General features: G+C 53.3%; 1 protein-coding gene across 3 annotated transcripts in view; it reads left to right on the top strand.

Annotated features, from left to right (window-relative positions):
* Nucleotides 1-18,898, top strand: part of syvn1 (synovial apoptosis inhibitor 1, synoviolin) — an 83,737-nt gene extending 64,839 nt beyond the window's left edge. For all 3 annotated transcript variants that reach the window (XM_072245987.1, XM_072245988.1, XM_072245989.1), the window contains exons 13-16: nt 2,851-2,997; nt 6,763-6,949; nt 9,167-9,327; nt 16,212-18,898. In XM_072245987.1, the coding sequence (XP_072102088.1) occupies nt 2,851-2,997; nt 6,763-6,949; nt 9,167-9,327; nt 16,212-16,363 (647 nt within the window). In that variant the 3' untranslated portion in view covers nt 16,364-18,898. The remainder of the gene's footprint in view (nt 1-2,850; nt 2,998-6,762; nt 6,950-9,166; nt 9,328-16,211) is intronic.
* Nucleotides 18,899-19,269: the final 371 nt, after the last annotated feature.

The raw sequence follows: 19,269 nt of genomic DNA, 5'->3' as shown, positions 1-19,269 counted from the left end.
TGGGGGGTGGGGAGAGAGTCTCGGTCCAGAGGGGGCTGCCTCAGAACAGAAGGACGTCCCTTTAGAATAGTTGAGGAAGAATTTCCTTAGCCAGAGGGTGGTGAATCTGTGGAATTCGTTGCCACAAACTGCCATGGAGGCAGAGGTTGATAGGTTCTTGATTATTAAGGGCATCAGTGGTTACGGGGAGGGTGCGGTTGAGAGAGATAATAAATCAGCCATGATGGAATGGCAGAGCAGAACCGATAGGCCAAATGGCCTAATTCAACTCCCATGACTTGCGGTCTTAGGAAGGCGCACTCCAGTGGCAGCCAGAAAGGTCTTTTCTCACTGCTGTGGCAGCCAGGGTCCCGGTAGCCCTGTGACGTCACAGAACTTTAACACCATCCAGTCTGATGTCACCGACCAACGGGGTATCAGGGACCAGGCACAGATGTCCTGGCTTCCCATCTCCGCCACTCCCAGGCTCTGACATGGAATCAGAAAGTGCCAGCCATCACGATAAGTGGGAAAAGACCGTGGCCAGGTCAAAGAGTTACTCAAAACCAGACATCGGTGGTGAGGCAAAGTAAACACCTTTCATTTAAAATGGAAACCCAAGATACTGGAATCTGGAGCAACAAGCTAAATACTGGAAGAACACCAGGTCAGGCAGCATCTGTAGAGGGAAATGGATAGTCGATGTTTGGATTAAGGTCTTGCATCTGGATCTCATTGTCGTCTAGATATCTGGACCTTGTAAAGACACCATTCCTTACAGTTTCGCCCCCTCTTGCCCACCCCCCCCCCATAAAGCCAGCTACTCCAGGACATTTGAGAGGTTCTCTTCCAGAAACTGGGGCTTTCCCCCTCACTGTTATTGACAGAACCTTCACCCACATCTCCTCTCTTCCCCGCATTTCTGCTCTTCCCCCACCTCCTCCCAGTCAGAGAGTCCCATCCTTGCCCTTCGTCCCTCTGCCCAGCACGTTCCTCGAAGCAGTCCGTGTGAAGGGACTTGGCCTGAAACCTCGACTGCCCATTTCCCACCGCAGATGCTGCCTGACTCACTCTGCTCTCCCAGCGTTCTTATTTTTGGAGATCCGGCCCAGCGAGCCCGTGCTGCCTAATTACATCGAGGTGACCAATTAACCTGGACGTCTTTGGGATGCAGGAAGATACGCGAGGGAACCCGCTCAGTCACGGGGAGAACGTACAAACTCCTTTCCTTGCATCCCGTGACAGGAATTGAACCCGGCTCGCTGGCACTCTAGTACTATTATATCACCATGCCAAAATTTTGTCTGCTGGTCTTTTGTTTTCGTTTGGAATTGAGGCTGGGGTTAATTATTCTGGAACTAAGGGAAGGACTCCGAAGCCACCTTGAGGGCATCAGTATAGTTTCAGTGGGGGAAAACTGCCATAGGCTTTGTCCCGAATGTTGAACAGTCCAATGATTCAATTTAATATCTGAGTACGTATACAGCATACAACTTGAAATTCTTACTCTTCACAGACAGCCATGAAACGGGGGTGGGGAATCCAAAGAATGAATGACAGAAAAATGTTAGAATCCCAAAGCCACCCCCCATGCAGTCCACCAAAGACTACTGTTCATCCCCACACCTCTTTCTCACTAGCGAGGGGGAGGTGGGGAGAGAGAGAGCGATATCGCTCCTGCAACAGCGAGAGGGAAGACCAACAACTTGCTGCTTTGATGTCACAGTGTGCCGCGTCATGTACTTCGAGTCCCCCCTCCCGACTCGAGAATCAGCAACCCTCCCCACTTGCCTGCTATATTAAGAAAATAGCTTCTGTCACCGTGGTAATTGTTTTATGGTCGTCATGTGTATGGCGATGCCGTGAAAAGATTTATCTTACATGCCATCCAGAGAGTTCATTCCAAAAATACATTGAGGGAGTACCGAAAGACGATAGCAGATTGCGGAATGTATGCTGTGGCCACTTTATTAGGTACGGGAGTTTCTTCTGCTGCTGTCGACCAGCCACCTTAATGGTCGACGTGTTGTGTATTCACCACTGTTGTAAAGCGTGGTTATTTGAGTTACTGTCAGCCTGAACCAGTCTGGCCATTCTCCTCACTAACAAGTAGTTTTCGCCCACAGAACTGCCGCTCACTCTGAATTAGTTTCTCTCACCATTCTCTGCAAACTCTAGAGACTGTTGTGGGTGAAGATCCCAGGAGATCAGCAGATTCTGAGGTACTCAAGCCACCCCGTCTGGCACCAGAATCATTCCACGGTCAACACCACTGAGGTCACATTCTAGTGTCTGGTCTGAGCTTCTTGGCCACGTCGGCGTGCTCTTACTGCATCGAGCTGCTGCCACATGATTGGCTGATTCGATATTTGCATTAACGAGCGGGTATTACCTAATAAAGCGGCCACTGAGGACGTTACAGGGGAAGTGCAGTGCTGATGGTCAGTGTAAGGGCCAAAATGAGATAAAATCAGGGCAACTGTGACTCTCTCTCCCTGCCCCTTTCCCACTCCCAGTCCATAATAGAGACCCATATCAGAATCAGGTTTATCATTCACATGTCATAATTTTTTTTGCGCTGTAGTAGAGTGCAACACATGAAATTACTACATTACTATGCAAAAGTCTCAGGCACCCTAGCGATAGCGTTTAAGACTTTTGCACAGCACTGTGTGTGCTTTGATCATAAATTTACTTTGAACTGGGACAGATGAGGCCAGGACATCAGTGCTTTGCAGCCAGTTCGTCGCTTCTGAGGTGTGAGAGGGGAACTGGAAACAGAACTGGCCCCAGCTAGCCCGTCCTTTCTATTTCTCTTCGCTCGGTCTCTGTCGTGTGCCCACCAACCGCTGAGGTTTTTTTGTATTCCAGCTGCTAACGGCGACGCATCGCGGGCCGGCGAACCGGCGGCAGGGACCGGGCTGGAACCACCGCCAGCAGGATCAATCCCGGGATTCCCCTTCTCCTTCCCTCCCTTCCCGTCGGCCCCCTGGATGGGAATGCCGCCGCCGCCCTTCGGTAAGAGCGAGTGCTGGGTGTGCGAAATGGCACCGGGCGAAGTTCAGTGCGTTGCCGTGGTTCCTCCACAGACACAGGAGCAGAATTAGGCCATTCGGCCCATCTAAAGGGTTGCTATCGGAAGGACAAAGCTCAGCAGGTCAGGACTGAAACTGAGCCTTGCAGAGGTGTCTCGGTCCGAAACGTCAACCTTTTATTCCTCTCCATAGATGCTGCCTGACCTGCTGAGTTCCTCCAGCATTTTCTCTGTGTGTGTGTGTGTGTGTGTTACTTTGGGTTCTCAGCGTCTCGTGTTCATAAAGTCTGAAGGGTTGAGGGAGAAGAGACAGGTGTACAGTTTTTAACAGGCAGTGTTTTTCTGTGTGGACCACTGGGGACGAGGATAATTTGCTTTCATTCTGTGTTTGTGGGGGTCTGAGGTGGCCGGTGATCCGTTGTGGAATCAGTGGGTCAAAGTCAAGTTTATCGTCACTGTACGTGTACACGTATTAAGGGTGCAGTGAAAAACCTGCAGTATCACTCACAAGCTCGGAGAACAGTACAGACCTTTCGGCCCACAATGTTAACCCACACTAAGATCAGTCTACCTTCCCTCCTACTGCACTATCTTTTTCTATCTTCCTTTTGCCTTTCGAAGAGTTTTCTAAATGTACTTGACTCTACCACCACCCTGGGCAGCTTGTTCAACGTATCTAGCAGCCTCTGTGTCTAAAGGTTTACCTCTTGACTCCTCTCCCCCCCCATATTTCATCTTGAAGTTATGTCCCTTGTATTAGCCATTTTCCTCCATGGGGGGGGGTGGGAATGTCTCGTGTATGCCTCTATCAAGTCACTTCACCCTCCTTTTCTCCAAAGAGTTCACTCAACCTTTCCTCACGTGATGTGCTCCCTAATCCAGGCAGCATCTTGCAAAAACTCCTCTGCACTCTCTCTGAAGCTTCCACGTCCTTCCCCGAACGAGGCGACCAGAACCGAACACCATATTCCCAGTGTGGTCTGACCGGCATTTTATGGATCTGCAATGCCGTCTTGCAGATCTTGAACGCAGCCCCCCCCCCCCCCCACCGACTAATGAAGGGCGCCTTCTTAATAAGCCTACATGGCAACTTTGAGGGATCTATGGATGTGAACCCCAAGCTCCCTCTGTTCCTCCACTCTGCTAAGAATTTTGTCATTAATCCTGTAAGCTGCCTTCAAATTTGGCCTTGCAACATGAATTTATTTCACACTTTCCAGTGTTGAACTGCATCTGCCTTTTCTCAGCCCAGCCGTCCACCCTATTAATATCCCGTTGTAACCTATGACAACCTTCTACACTGTCCACAACACCGCCAACCTTTGCATCATCTGCATATTACAGAACGGCAGGCAGTGACCAGTGGGGTACCACAAAGCTCGGTGCTGGGACCGCAGCTATTTACAATATACATTAATGATTTAGATGAAGGGATTAAAAGTAACATTAGCAAATTTGCAGATGACACAAAGCTGGGTGGCAGTGTGAAATGTGAGGAGGATGTTATGAGAATGCAGGGTGACTTGGACCAGTTGGGTGAGTGGGCAGATGCAGTTTAATGTGGATAAATGTGAGGTTATCCACTTTGGTGGCAAGAACAGGAAGGCAGATTACTATCTGAATGGTGTCAAGTTACGAAAAGGGGAAGTACAACGAGATCTAGGTGTCCTTGTTCATCAGTCACTGAAAGTAAGCATGCAGGTACAGCAGGCAGTGAAGAAAGCTAATGGCATGTTGACCTTCATAACAAGGGGAGTTGAGTATAGGAGCAAAGAGGTCCTTCTGCAGTCGTACAGGGCCCTGGTGAGACCATATCTGGAGTATTGTGTACAGTTTTGGTCTCCAAATTTGAGGAAGGACATTCTAGCTATTGAGGGCGTGCAGTGTAGGGTCACGAGGTTAATTCCCGGGATGGTGGGACTGTCATATGTTGAAAGATTGGAGTGACTGGGGTTGTATACTCTGGAATTTAGAAGGATCAGAGGGGATCTGATTGAAACAGTTAAGATCATTAAGGGATTGGTCACGCTAGAGGCAGGAAACATGTTCCCGACTCCCAGAACCAGAGGCCACAGTTTAAGAATAAGGGGTAGACAACTTAGAATGGAGTTGAGGAAAAACTTTTTCACAGAGAGGGTTGTGGTTCTGTGGAATGCTCTGCCTCAGAAGGCAGTGGAGGCCAATTCTCTGGATTCTTTCAAGAAAGAGTTAGATAGAGCTCTTAAAGATAGCGGAGTGAAGGGATATGGGGAGAAGGCAGGAAAAGGGTACTGATTGTGGATGATCACAGTGAATGGTGCTGGCTCGAAGGGCTGAGTGGCCTGCTCCTGCACCTATTGTCTATTACACTGGACAACAAATTTTCTCAAAAGTGCTGCTTCCTCAGATTTTTTTTGTTTACGATAGACCACTTGAAGCTGAACACAAATATAATTTCAGACCTCTGGTATCACGTAGGAATTTGGAGAAATGAGAAATCAACTTTTATTGAATGTAATGCATTTAATTTCATAATGGTGCTGACGTTTTGCGATAATTCAACTTGGCTAAAAACGTTCTGTTGATGATTTTCCAAAAGTATTTGGGAAGCAAAATCTTTGTTGTCCAGTGTTACCATTCTACCCGTCAACTTCCTCATCCAGGTCATTTATTAAAATCAGAAAGAGCAGAGGTCCCAGAACAAATGGCTGCAGAACATTACTGGTCAGTAAACTCCAGGAAGAATACATTCCATCTACAACCACCCTCTGCCAGCTCTGAATCCACACAACAGCCACGCTTCCCTGGAACCCTTGTCACCCGAGTTTGAGTGAGCCTTCCATGGGGAATTTTTATCAAACGTCTTACTGAAATCCATACACCAGATCCAGTGCTGTGCAGTCATCAATATGCTTTGTCACATCCTCAAAGAATTCAATCAATGCTATATATAGTACAAATTTTTACAAAAGTCTATTAAAAGAAAGCCCATTGCAGTGCAAAGTGAGGTGGTATTCGTGGGTTCAATGTCCATTCAGAAATCGGATGGCAGAGGGGAAGAAGCTGTTCCTGAATCATTGAGTGTGTGCCTTCAGGCTCCTGTACTCCTTCCTGATGGTAGTATTGAGAAGAGGGCATGTCCTGGGTGGTGGAAGGGCCTTAAGAATGGACGCCACTTATCTGAGGCACCACTCCTTGAAGATGTCCTGGATACTACGGAGGCTGGTGCCCATGATGGAGCTGACTGAGTTTACAACTCTCTGCAGCTTATTTCGATCCTGTGCAGTAAGTAGCTCCTTCCCCACACCCAATACCAGACAGTGATGCAGCCAGTTAGAGTGCTCTCCGCAGTACATCTGTAGAAATTTGCAAGTGTATTTGGTGACATGCCAAATCTCCTCAAACTCCCAATGAAATATAGCCATGGCCATGCCATCTTTGTAGCTGCATCGATGTGTTGGGCCCAGGTTAGACCCTCAGAGTTATTAACACTCAGGAATTTGAAATTGCTCTCTCCCTCACTTCTCATCCTCCTGAGGACTAGTGTGTGTGCGTTCCCTCATCTTACCCTTGCTCTTTGGTCTTACTGACGTTGAGTGCAAGGTTGTTGCTGCGACACCACTCCCCAGCTGGTACGTCCCGCTCCTGTACGCCCTCGCGTCATCACCTGTGAGATTCTGCCAACAGTGGTTGTATTGTATCGTCAGCAAATTCAATTTGTAATAAAGAGCCTGGTTGGAACTCCTGCTCTCTTTGTCTTCCTGCTCCAGCGATGCCTCCGATGCCGATGCCCCCCTCCGGTTTTGCTGGGCTGACGGAAGAGGAGCTGCGGGTGATGGAAGGGCAGGAGCGGCAGAACCTGGAGGCCCGGCTCCAGTGCCTGCAGAACATCCACACGCTGTTGGACGCGGCCATGGTCCAGATCCACCAGTACCTCTCGGTCGTCGCTACCCTCAGGTAGGCTGAGGTCCCCCAGGCCTCTTGTCTCAAAGCTGATGGCGAGCAGAAAAGTGGTCACCCACGTTCCCACAGCTTGTGCTCCTCGCTGCCCTTTTCGCGCTGAAAATAGGAACGGGGTGGGCCACTTGCCCTGCTGGGGTTGGGAGGAGGGGGGAATAATCAACCATGATGGAATGGCAAGAGCAAACGGGACATGGCTTGAATGGCCTGATTGTGCTCAAATGGCTTGCGGTCTCAAGCCTGCCTCGTCGTTCAACGTGAGCGTGCTTGATCTACCCTGGGACTCGGAAGTGATAGAGTCAAAGTAACGCAGCTCGGAAATAGGCCCCTCAAGTACTTGTCCCACTTGCCCATGTTGGCCCAAAACCCTCCAATGCACAAATCCAAATGTCACTTAAATCAGACCGTAAGACGTAGAAGCAGAACTGGGCCCCTCGAGCCTGCTCTACCAACCCCCATGGCTGACTTATCATCCCTCGCAACCCCATTCTCCTGCCTCCCCCCCCCCCCAACCTTTGATACCCTTCCTGCTCAAAAGAGCCTCACAGCCTCCGCTGTAAATGTACCCAATGGAATTCATTGACCCCCCACGTACGTCTGTAGCACTGATTTCCACAGATTCACCACCCTCCGGATAAAGAGATTCCTCCTCATCTGTTTCGAAGGGGTGTCCTATTCCGATGCTGTGCCCTCTGGTCCTAGACTCCCCCATTATGGGGAACATCTCCTTCACTCTATCTGGGCTTTTCAATATTCGGTGGATTTCAATAAGATTCCCCCCTCCTTTTCATTCTTGTAAACTCCAGCGGAGACGGGCCCAAAGCCATCAAGTGCTTCTCATGTGTTAACCCTTTCATTCCCTGTGAGCTTCCTGAATGCCAGGACATACTTTCTTAGATAAGAGGCTCAAAACTGCTCTCGACACTCCAAGTGCTGTCTGACCAATAATTTTTGCTTTTATTATATGCCTTCTTGATTTTATGCTGTCTAATTTCCACTTAGCAGCCACAGCTGCGTCATCCCCCTTTACAATACTTTGGGATACATCGATCCTGTGCCTTCTGAATTGCTCCCAGAAACTCCAGCCGTTGCTGCTTTGCCGTCTTCCCTGCTGGTGTCCCTTTACAATCAACTTTGGCTGGCACTTCTCTTGTGCCTCTGTAGTTCCCTTTGCTGATTCATCTGTCTTTAGCTTCTCTCTCTCAAACTGCAGGGTGAATTGTTGTCTCCTAAGCTTTCCTTTCCCTTAAGCTCAAATCAAATTTGATTTATTACACAGTACCCAATCCAGAATTTCCTTTTCCCTCATAGGCTTGATCACAAGCTGCTCTAAAAAAGCCATCTCTCAGGAATTCTACAAATTCCTTTTCTTGGGATCCAGTACTAATGTTGATTTTTTTTTTTCAATCTACCCATGAGATCCCCCATGACTATTGTAACATTGCCCTTTTTTTAAAATGCTTGTTGTAATTTATATCCCACACCCTAGCTACTCATCGGAGGCCCTGTATATAACTCCCATCCGAGTCTTTTTACCCTCTGCAGTTTCCGAACTCTACCCACAAGGAGTCTACATCTTCCAATCCCATTCACCTCTTTCTGAGGATTTGATTTCATTCCTTACCAACAGAGACACCCCACATTAACGTTGCGGTTATTGAATTCTGCACGTCTCTCCTTCACCTTTACAAGAGCATTCTTGACGTGACCCTGTGAAAAGCCTCCCGCTTGCCGACTGTTCCTTTGCCAATCGACCCCCAGGTTGGTCCTGCACCAGTTCAGGATCCGTTCTGTCTTTTTCCATAACTATTTTAAAACGTACAGGATTGTCCCTGGAGCCAAAGTGCATCTTAGCCACTTGGCCCACCTCGTTCCCCTCGGGGGAGGCCCAGTCTTGCTCCCTCCCGAGTTCCCCAGCTCCTCGTAGCCCCCAACTCCCATGATGTAGTGCAGTGGTGTTCATGGCTTCATGAACGGTTCAGAAATCTGGTGGTGGAGGGAAAGGAGCTGTTATTGAAACAGCGAGGTGGGGGGGAGGTCTTCAGAGTCCCGTACGTCCTCTGGGTTTAATGAGAAGAGGGCATGTCCTGGGTGATGGGGGTCCTTAGTGATGGCTAACGCCTTTCTGCGGCATCGCCATTTTGAAGATGATTTTGGGGTGGGGGGGAGGGAGAGTGAATTTTACGCAAGGCTGATCGGCCTGCCTTTTCCTAGCCCCCCGAGGCCACCGGCAGCAGCAACGGCCGAGAGCACGGTACCGAGCACGGAGACGGCGGAGCTGGCGGCTGGATCGCAGGCGAGTTCGCCAGGGGAGCCCGGCCCCCCTCCAGCTGACAACAGCCCGACACAGCCTGCTCCTACGCCGGAAGAAATAGGTGGGTTTCCGCAAAGGAGGCGGGGTTGGGGTGGTAGATGCTGCTCCGCGCGCGTGTCCCTTCCCGAAATCCGTATATCCCCAAGATGTGAGGAATTCGGGGTGGGGTGGGCGGAACTCCTCTGTGCGACCGGGAGGCTTGTCCGCAGTTTGCTGACTTCCAAAGCTCATGTCTTTGAAACAGATGCCCTGAGTTTCCACGGCAGAATAAGTGTGAGCAGGCTGCGCCTGTGACCAAGCAGCTTGCTGACGGAAGTTCCACCCTTCAGAGGATGGGGTGGGGGGAGCTGTTAATCCCAAGGTGCCAGGTTGAGCTTTGGTCATGCAAACAGGCCGTTCAGCCCGTCTGCTCCGTGACAGCACCTGTGCTCCGCCGCTAGCAGCTCCTCGCTCCACCTCAACCTGTCTCTTTGGCCTTTTCCCCTCTCTGCATCCGGAGGAGGAGTGACGGGCAGATGGAGGAGGGGAGAGAGTGATGGAGGGCCGCAGACAGCGGCAGCTACCAGGACAGGAAGATGGAGCACTGAACCAGGAGTCACATCTCACCTGGGCAGTAACAACGGTGTATTCTCTAGCTTCAGCATAATCAAAGACCCCACCCACCCTGTGCATTCTCTCTTCTCCCCTCTCCCATCGGGCAGAAGGTACGAAAGCCTGAAAGCACACATCACCAGACCCAAGGACAGCTTCCTTCCAACTCTTGCCAAACTCTTGAACCGACCTCTTGGGCAACAAGATGGACTCCTGACCACTGTTCCCTCTGAGGTATTCGCCGCGCACAAAGGACTTGTGCTGTGAGGATGGTCTTTAGGACCCAGGGGAGCCGGGGAGTGCAGGCGCTGCTGCTGGATCCGCAGTGTTTCTGTCCCGTTTGACGGATGCCGTTAGCGCATTCAAACTCTCAAATGGTGGTTATTTCACTCTCCGCACATTTATCTTTACGGGGACTTGCTCCTGACTCCAGACTCGGCAGCTGTTTCCTGAGCTCCCCAGCTCCCCTGGGCCCTAAAGTCCAACACAACGCAGTTCTTTTCTGCGCTCGTAGCAAAAGAAGTGCGTGCGCACACCTTGGAGGGACATTGCTCTTGACTCCAGTCCATCTCGATACGATCAAACACTTTGTTCCACACCTGCACTGCACTCCGAGGCTGCTACACTTCATCCACAACTGTTACTGTTTTACCTTGTTCTCCCTCAATGTATTGTGTAAAGATTTGATCTATATGACGAGCTTTATACTACATCTGACAACAATGAACCAATACAGCCCTCCAGCATCCTGTTAGATTTCAATATCTTCAGCCCTTTGTCACTTCCACCCATCACCTCCCAGCCTCTGTCACTATCGCCACTCTCCCCTCCTCCATCTGCCCATCACCCTCCTCACCTGGATCCACCCATCACCTCCCAGCCTCTGTCACTATCGCCACTCTCCCCTCCTCCATCTGCCCATCACCCCTCCTCACCTGGATCCACCCATCACCTCCCAGCCTCTGTCACTATCGCCACTCTCCCCTCCTCCATCTGCCCATCACCCCTCCTCACCTGGATCCACCCATCACCTCCCAGCCTCTGTCACTATCGCCACTCTCCCCTCCTCCATCTGCCCATCACCCCTCCTCACCTGGATCCACCCATCACCTCCCAGCCTCTGTCACTATCCCCACTCTCACCTCCTCCACCTGCCCATCACCCTCCTCACCTGGATCCACCCATCACCTCCCAGCCTCTGTCATTATTCCCACTCTCCCCTCCTCACCCGGATCCACCCATCACCTCCCAGCCTCTGTCACTATCGCCACTCTCCCCTCCTCCATCTGCCCATCACCCTCCTCACCTGGATCCACCCATCACCTCCCAGCCTCTGTCATTATTCCCACTCTCCCCTCCTCACCCGGATCCACCCATCACCTCCCAGCCTCTGTCACTATCGCCACTCTCCCCTCCTCCATCTGCCCATCACCCTCCTCACCTGGATCCACCCATCACCTCCCAGCCTCTGTCACTATTCCCACTCTCCCCTCCTCACCCGGATCCACCCATCACCTCCCAGCCTCTGTCACTATCGCCACTCTCCCCTCCTCCATCTGCCCATCACCCCTCCTCACCTGGATCCACCCATCACCTCCCAGCCTCTGTCACTATCGCCACTCTCCCCTCCTCCATCTGCCCATCACCCCTCCTCACCCAGACCCACCCATCACCTCCCAGCCTCTGTCACTATCGCCACTCTCCCCTCCTCACCCGGATCCACCCATCACCTCCCAGCCTCTGTCACTATCGCCACTCTCCCCTCCTCCATCTGCCCATCACCCTCCTCACCTGGATCCACCCATCACCTCCCAGTCTCGGTCACTATCGCCACTCTCACCTCCTCCACCTGCCCATCACCCTCCTCACCTGGATCCACCCATCACCTCCCAGTCTCGGTCACTATCCCCACTCTCCCCTCCTCCATCTGCCCATCACCCTCCTCACCTGGATCCACCCAACACCTCCCAGCCTCTGTCATTATTCCCACTCTCACCTCCCAGCCTCTGTCATTATCCCCACTCTCACCTCCCAGCCTCTGTCATTATCCCCACTCTCCCCTCCTCCATCTGCCCATCACCCCTCCTCACCTGGATCCACCCAACACCTCCCAGCCTCTGTCATTATTCCCACTCTCACCTCCCAGCCTCTGTCATTATCCCCACTCTCACCTCCTCCACCTGTCCATCACTCCTCCTCACCCGGAGCCACCCATCACCTCCCAGCCTCTGTCATTATTCCTACTCTTCCCTCCTCACCCGGATCCACCCATCACCTCCCAGCCTCTGTCACTATCCCTACTCTCTCCCCTCCTCCATCTATCCATCACTCCTCCTCACCCGGAGCCACCCATCACCTCCCAGCCTCTGTCACTATCCCCACTCTCCCCTCCTCCATCTGCCCATCACCCCTCCTCACCCGGAGCCACCCATCACCTCCCAGCCTCTGTCATTATTCCCACTCTCACCTCCCAGCCTCTGTCACTATCGCCACTCTCCCCTCCTCCATCTGCCCATCACCCCTCCTCACCTGGATCCACCCAACACCTCCCAGCCTCTGTCACTATTCCCACTCTCCCCTCCTCACCCGGATCCACCCAACACCTCCCAGCCTCTGTCATTATTCCCACTCTCACCTCCTCCATCTGCCCATCACCCCTCCTCACCTGGATCCACCCAACACCTCCCAGCCTCTGTCATTATTCCCACTCTCACCTCCTCACCCGGATCCACCCATCACCTCCCAGCCTCTGTCACTATCCCTACTCTCTCCCCTCCTCCATCTATCCATCACTCCTCCTCACCCGGAGCCACCCATCACCTCCCAGCCTCTGTCACTATCCCTACTCTCTCCCCTCCTCCATCTATCCATCACTCCTCCTCACCCGGAGCCACCCATCACCTCCCAGCCTCTGTCATTATTCCCACTCTCACCTCCCAGCCTCTGTCATTATCCCCACTCTCACCTCCTCCACCTGTCCATCACCCCTCCTCACCCAGACCCACCCATCACCTCCCAGCCTCTGTCACTATCCCCACTCTCCCCTCCTCCATCTGCCCATCACCCTCCTCACCCAGACCCACCCATCACCTCCCAGCCTCTGTCACTATTCCCACTCTCACCTCCCAGCCTCTGTCATTATCCCCACTCTCACCTCCTCCACCTGTCCATCACCCCTCCTCACCCAGACCCACCCATCACCTCCCAACCTCTGTCACTATCCCCACTCTCCCCTCCTCCATCTGCCCATCACCCCTCCTCACCTGGATCCACCCAACACCTCCCAGCCTCTGTCATTATTCCCACTCTCACCTCCCAGCCTCTGTCATTATTCCCACTCTCACCTCCCAGCCTCTGTCATTATCCCCACTCTCACCTCCTCCACCTGTCCATCACCCCTCCTCACCCAGACCCACCCATCACCTCCCAGCCTCTGTCACTATCCCCACTCTCCCCTCCTCCATCTGCCCATCACCCCTCCTCACCTGGATCCACCCAACACCTCCCAGCCTCTGTCATTATTCCCACTCTCACCTCCCAGCCTCTGTCATTATCCCCACTCTCACCTCCTCCACCTGTCCATCACCCCTCCTCACCCAGACCCACCCATCACCTCCCAGCCTCTGTCACTATCCCCACTCTCCCCTCCTCCATCTGCCCATCACCCCTCCTCACCCGGAGCCACCCATCACCTCCCAGCCTCTGTCATTATTCCCACTCTCACCTCCCAGCCTCTGTCATTATCCCCACTCTCACCTCCTCCACCTGCCCATCACCCCTCCTCACCCGGAGCCACCCATCACCTCCCAGCCTCTGTCACTATCCCTACTCTCTCCCCTCCTCCATCTATCCATCACTCCTCCTCACCCGGAGCCACCCAACACCTCCCAGCCTCTGTCACTATTCCCACTCTCACCTCCCAGCCTCTGTCATTATCCCCACTCTCACCTCCTCCACCTGCCCATCACCCCTCCTCACCCGGAGCCACCCATCACCTCCCAGCCTCTGTCACTATCGCCACTCTCCCCTCCTCCATCTGCCCATCACCCTCCTCACCCAGACCCACCCATCACCTCCCAGCCTCTGTCACTATTCCCACTCTCACCTCCCAGCCTCTGTCATTATCCCCACTCTCACCTCCTCCACCTGCCCATCACTCCTCCTCACCCGGAGCCACCCATCACCTCCCAGCCTCTGTCACTATCCCTACTCTCTCCCCTCCTCCATCTATCCATCACTCCTCCTCACCCGGAGCCACCCATCACCTCCCAGCCTCTGTCACTATCCCCACTCTCCCCTCCTCCATCTGCCCATCACCCCTCCTCACCTGGATCCACCCAACACCTCCCAGCCTCTGTCACTATTCCCACTCTCACCTCCCAGCCTCTGTCATTATCCCCACTCTCACCTCCTCCACCTGTCCATCACTCCTCCTCACCCGGAGCCACCCATCACCTCCCAGCCTCTGTCACTATCCCCACTCTCCCCTCCTCCATCTGCCCATCACCCCTCCTCACCCGGAGCCACCCATCACCTCCCAGCCTCTGTCACTATCCCCACTCTCCCCTCCTCCATCTGCCCATCACCCCTCCTCACCTGGATCCACCCAACACCTCCCAGCCTCTGTCATTATTCCCACTCTCACCTCCTCCACCTGTCCATCACTCCTCCTCACCTGGATCCACCCAACACCTCCCAGCCTCTGTCACTATTCCCACTCTCACCTCCCAGCCTCTGTCATTATCCCCACTCTCACCTCCTCCACCTGTCCATCACTCCTCCTCACCCGGAGCCACCCATCACCTCCCAGCCTCTGTCACTATCCCTACTCTCTCCCCTCCTCCATCTATCCATCACTCCTCCTCACCCGAAGCCACCCATCACCTCCCAGCCTCTGTCACTATCGCCACTCTCCCCTCCTCCATCTGCCCATCACCCCTCCTCACCTGGATCCACCCAACACCTCCCAGCCTCTGTCATTATTCCCACTCTCACCTCCCAGCCTCTGTCATTATCCCCACTCTCACCTCCTCCACCTGTCCATCACTCCTCCTCACCCGGAGCCACCCATCACCTCCCAGCCTCTGTCACTATCCCTACTCTCTCCCCTCCTCCATCTGTCCATCACTCCTCCTCACCCGGAGCCACCCATCACCTCCCAGCCTCTGTCACTATCCCCACTCTCCCCTCCTCCATCTGCCCATCACCCCTCCTCACCTGGATCCACCCAACACCTCCCAGCCTCTGTCATTATTCCCACTCTCACCTCCCAGCCTCTGTCATTATCCCCACTCTCACCTCCTCCACCTGTCCATCACTCCTCCTCACCCGGAGCCACCCATCACCTCCCAGCCTCTGTCACTATCCCCACTCTCCCCTCCTCCATCTGCCCATCACCCCTCCTCACCTGGATCCACCCAACACCTCCCAGCCTCTGTCATTATTCCCACTCTCACCTCCCAGCCTCTGTCATTATCCCCAGTCTCACCTCCTCCACCTGTCCATCACTCCTCCTCACCTGGATCCACCCATCACCTCCCAGCCCCAGTCACTATTCCTACTCTTCCCTCCTCGATCTGCCCATCACCCCTCCTCACCTGGATCCACCCATCACCTCCCAGCCCCAGTCACTATTCCTACTCTTCCCTCCTCGATCTGCCCATCACCCCTCCTCACCTGGATCCACCCATCACCTCCCAGCCCCAGTCACTATTCCCACTCTTCCCTCCTCGATCTGCCCATCACCCCTCCTTACCCAGATCCACCCATCACCTCCCAGCCCCAGTCACTATTCCCACTCTTCCCTCCTCGATCTGCCCATCTCCCCTCCTTACCCGGATCCACCCATCACCTCCCAGCCCCAGTCACTATTCCCACTCTTCCCTCTTCCATCTGTCCATCACCCCTCCTCACCCGGATCCACCCATCACCTCCCAGCCTCGGTCACTATTCCCACTCTCCCCTCCTCCATCTGCTCATTATCCCTTCATCACCCGGATCCACCCATCACCTCCCAGCCTCAGTCACTATTCCCACTCTCCCCTCCTCCATCTGCTCATTATCCCTTCATCACCTGGATCCACCCATCGCCTGCCAGCCCTTCCTTCCACCCTCTGTACTGGCCATCCTCCCCTCATCTCTCTGTCCAGGTGAAGGGTCTTGACCCGAAGCATTGCCCGTCCATATTCCCTCCCACCCACAAAGATGCTGAAACTGCTCCAAGCCCACAGAGTACCCCTGCAGTGAGGGGAGTAACTCGGTGTTTCATGCGTTGCTTGGGAGGAGGTTGCATTTCTCGGAGGGGTCCTCCACCCATCCCCCTGCACTAACGTGACCCGTGTTCGCTTCTTACAGGTCAGAGTGATCTGGAAGGCGCTGTGGGCTACACCCCGCCGCCCTCGGACAACCTCCCGGAAGATGGGGAAGAGTCTCTCGGAGAGCCGGATGCCGCCGAACTGCGCCGACGGAGACTACGGAAGCTCGAGCAGCCCAATGCCCAGCACTAACTGCCCCCTCCCGGACTGGACTGCACGGCTTGAGAGTAGGGTGGCAGGGAGGGCGAGAAGATGCCCGGGATGGGGAGGATTTCTCTGGTTTCCTTCCCCCACCCCGAGCCCTTCTTCCCCCACCCCACCCTACCCTCCCAAACCCTTGACCCTCGGCATTCGCATCAAGTGACACCGATTTATCCGATTAATGAGACCCGGCCTTCGGCGGTCTCCGGTGAATGAAAGCGTACACCAGCTGCCACCTTTCGTCCGGTCCCTTCACTCGGGTGGCCTTGAACTATGGAAACAACACGGAGAGGCTTCGCTGTGTCCTTCGAGGGCAGCCAGTGCTGCTGTCGCCTGGCTCCCGTTCACCGCTGCAGCTCCCCCACCAAAACCACCACCACACAAGCCTTGCGAGAACATCCACTGACACAGTCTCCACATGAAGACCTGGATGTCCTGTCCTTTCTCCCCTCCCCAGCACCTCCCTGACTGGTTCAACAGCTGTCCTCCAGGTCACCCAGCTTAGTCTAGCAGCTCAGCTTATGGCAGGGGTCAGAACCACTTGTGAGATAAAACTGTGATAAATAGCCGTGTCCAGACCTCTGCTCTGTCTGTCGCTCATTAACTTGACAAACTTGGCGCCCTCAGTTGAAACTTAGGAGCCGGGCAGCCCTGAAATAACTTCCGAATCGTTACCTGGTATGAATATGAAGCTATTGCAAACGTGTGGATGGCTTTTTTACTGAAGACGGGAGATGAGGGACAACGTCCTTCTGCGGTCAAGTAGGGAGTTTGTGGGCAGGGAAAGAATCTGAGACGAGGGTTTTGCAAAATGAGATGAGGCCCGACTGGTGTTGTGAGCCCCAAAGTGGAGAAATGGGAATCCTCCCAGATTCAGACTGGAGCCAGCTGTGATTTATAACAACCCATTTTTTTTTTTTTTTGCTTCAAACAGTTTGTTTTTGGTTTGAACCCTTACAGGAGAATTTTGACTTTGAGTGCAAGTTGGGTATTCAGTGCAGGGAGGTTACAGGCGAGCAGATTGCTTCTGGTCCTCTCCTGAGGATCACGGGGCAAGATCGGGGAGGTGCCAGGTTTGTCTGTGTGTCTGAAACTGTGACAGGGTCCGCCAGAGTGACCTAAACGGATTTGACTGGTGAGTGGACGCTGTGTACTCAAACCTAAGAGTCGAGGGGAAAGGCACGTTTCATCCCTCGTTCACTCTGTTCTTTTGAAGAGATATTTTATAGGCCAGAATTAGTGAGTGGGTGGGGACTGTGTGTGTATTCAATCCTCTCTCCTCCCCTCTTATCTGCTCAGTTTTCCGAGTGTTAATTTAATATGGTGGAATTGTTGGAAGCTGCCTCAGTAAGTGCATAGACTTAATAAAGTTTGCCCCAAACAATGCGCCATCTGAATCTGGGTGTTATGAAATTGGGAGTTCCCTCCTGCGGTCAACTATATGACTTCATGACAGGACATTTAAGGTTCCTCCCTTCATTTGCCCCCCCCCCCCCCCCCACTACCACCTTTGGGATTGCTCGATCGATTGACTGCAGGGGCATCCAGCCTGTACCAGTGTGCCACTCGAGTTTGACTGGCGCAGGGGTCTCGGCACCGTTTGCATCTGGCAATGCATCGTCCTGGAAATTGCTTTGTTTCCTGGCAGGTCCTTCACCCTGTGATCCAACACCCTTTCCTGTACCAGTTCACCCATTTTTTGTTTGTTTTAAACATGTTTCCACCGTTGGGGGGTAGGGTGCGGAACAAAGGGCGGGATAGACTAAATGAGGTGGGATTAATTGCTGTAGTGCACGAGGTCTGCCAGTCTTCGCGCTCCGTCTCGGAATCCCTGCACCGGGCGCTGCGTACCTGGTCTACCATTGGCACACCTTGCTGCTGGGCTGGTGGCTGCAGTCAGCCTGACGGGGAGGTTGGGGAGCGCTCCCGTCCTGTTCCTTTCCCATGGGCCGCCAAAAAGTTTTACCTTGCGTGTGGGCTTTGGTTCGGCGAAGGTCTCTGCCGCCAGTGTTCCATTCCGCTCTGGACTGTTCCAGAGGTGCTCCAGTGCTTGGTGGTGGGGGGGATAGATCGGTAGGATTAGGGCATTTAGCCATTTCCCAAAGGTTGACCAACTCATTCGGATCACTGCGCCCTTGGACGGAAATCCACAGTTGGTTTCGACCCAGTCGCTCACTCCCGAGGGTGAGGGACTCTGGGTTGGCCCGCATGCTGATATTCGGGAGCAGAGTCGGGTTGTGTTCCTGCGTAGACTCTTTTCAGGTGACCTGGTCCATTGAACTTCAGGTGGTGGTGGGGGAGGAGGAGGAGGAGGGAAGTGGCGGGGACAGGGCGTAGGCTGACACAGAAATCACCTCCCCTCTGCCGCTTCTGAAGCTGGGATCTCTCCTTAGAATCCTTGCATCTAAATCTGAGCTCTACAGGGGTGAGGGTTTTGTGATTTGATTATTTAATTTGTATATATTGTATAAATTTTTAATAGCTGGAGTTGTACATAGAGCACAATAAAAATCCGCTGGTTCTGTCTTGCCTGCGTTGTTTCTAACCAAGAATGCAGTGGGTGTGATTCTCTGAGCAGAATTGAATCTTCGCTGCTTTGTCAGCTGGCATGGGCACGGTGAGTTGAATAGTCTCATTCAGTAGGTGCATTTAATCATCTAATGTATACAATATACATCCTGAAATTCTTTTTCTTCGCAGACATCCACAAAAAACAGAAAAGTGTCCCAAAGAATGAATGACAGTTAAAAGTTAGAACCCTAAAGCCCCCCATAGCTGCTCCCTCCCAAGCACAAGCAGCAGCAAGACGATAACCACCCCTCCACCAGCGTCAGCGCCCTCCACCGAGCACTCAAGCGTGCAGCAAAGCATCAATAAAGACACAGACGCAGTACCCC

Source organism: Mobula birostris, chromosome 28 (assembly GCF_030028105.1).
Source record: "Mobula birostris isolate sMobBir1 chromosome 28, sMobBir1.hap1, whole genome shotgun sequence".
Classification (NCBI taxonomy): domain Eukaryota; kingdom Metazoa; phylum Chordata; class Chondrichthyes; order Myliobatiformes; family Myliobatidae; genus Mobula; species Mobula birostris.
The sequence above is the reverse complement of the archived record's forward strand: the minus strand, read 5'-3'. Positions and strand labels throughout refer to the sequence as shown.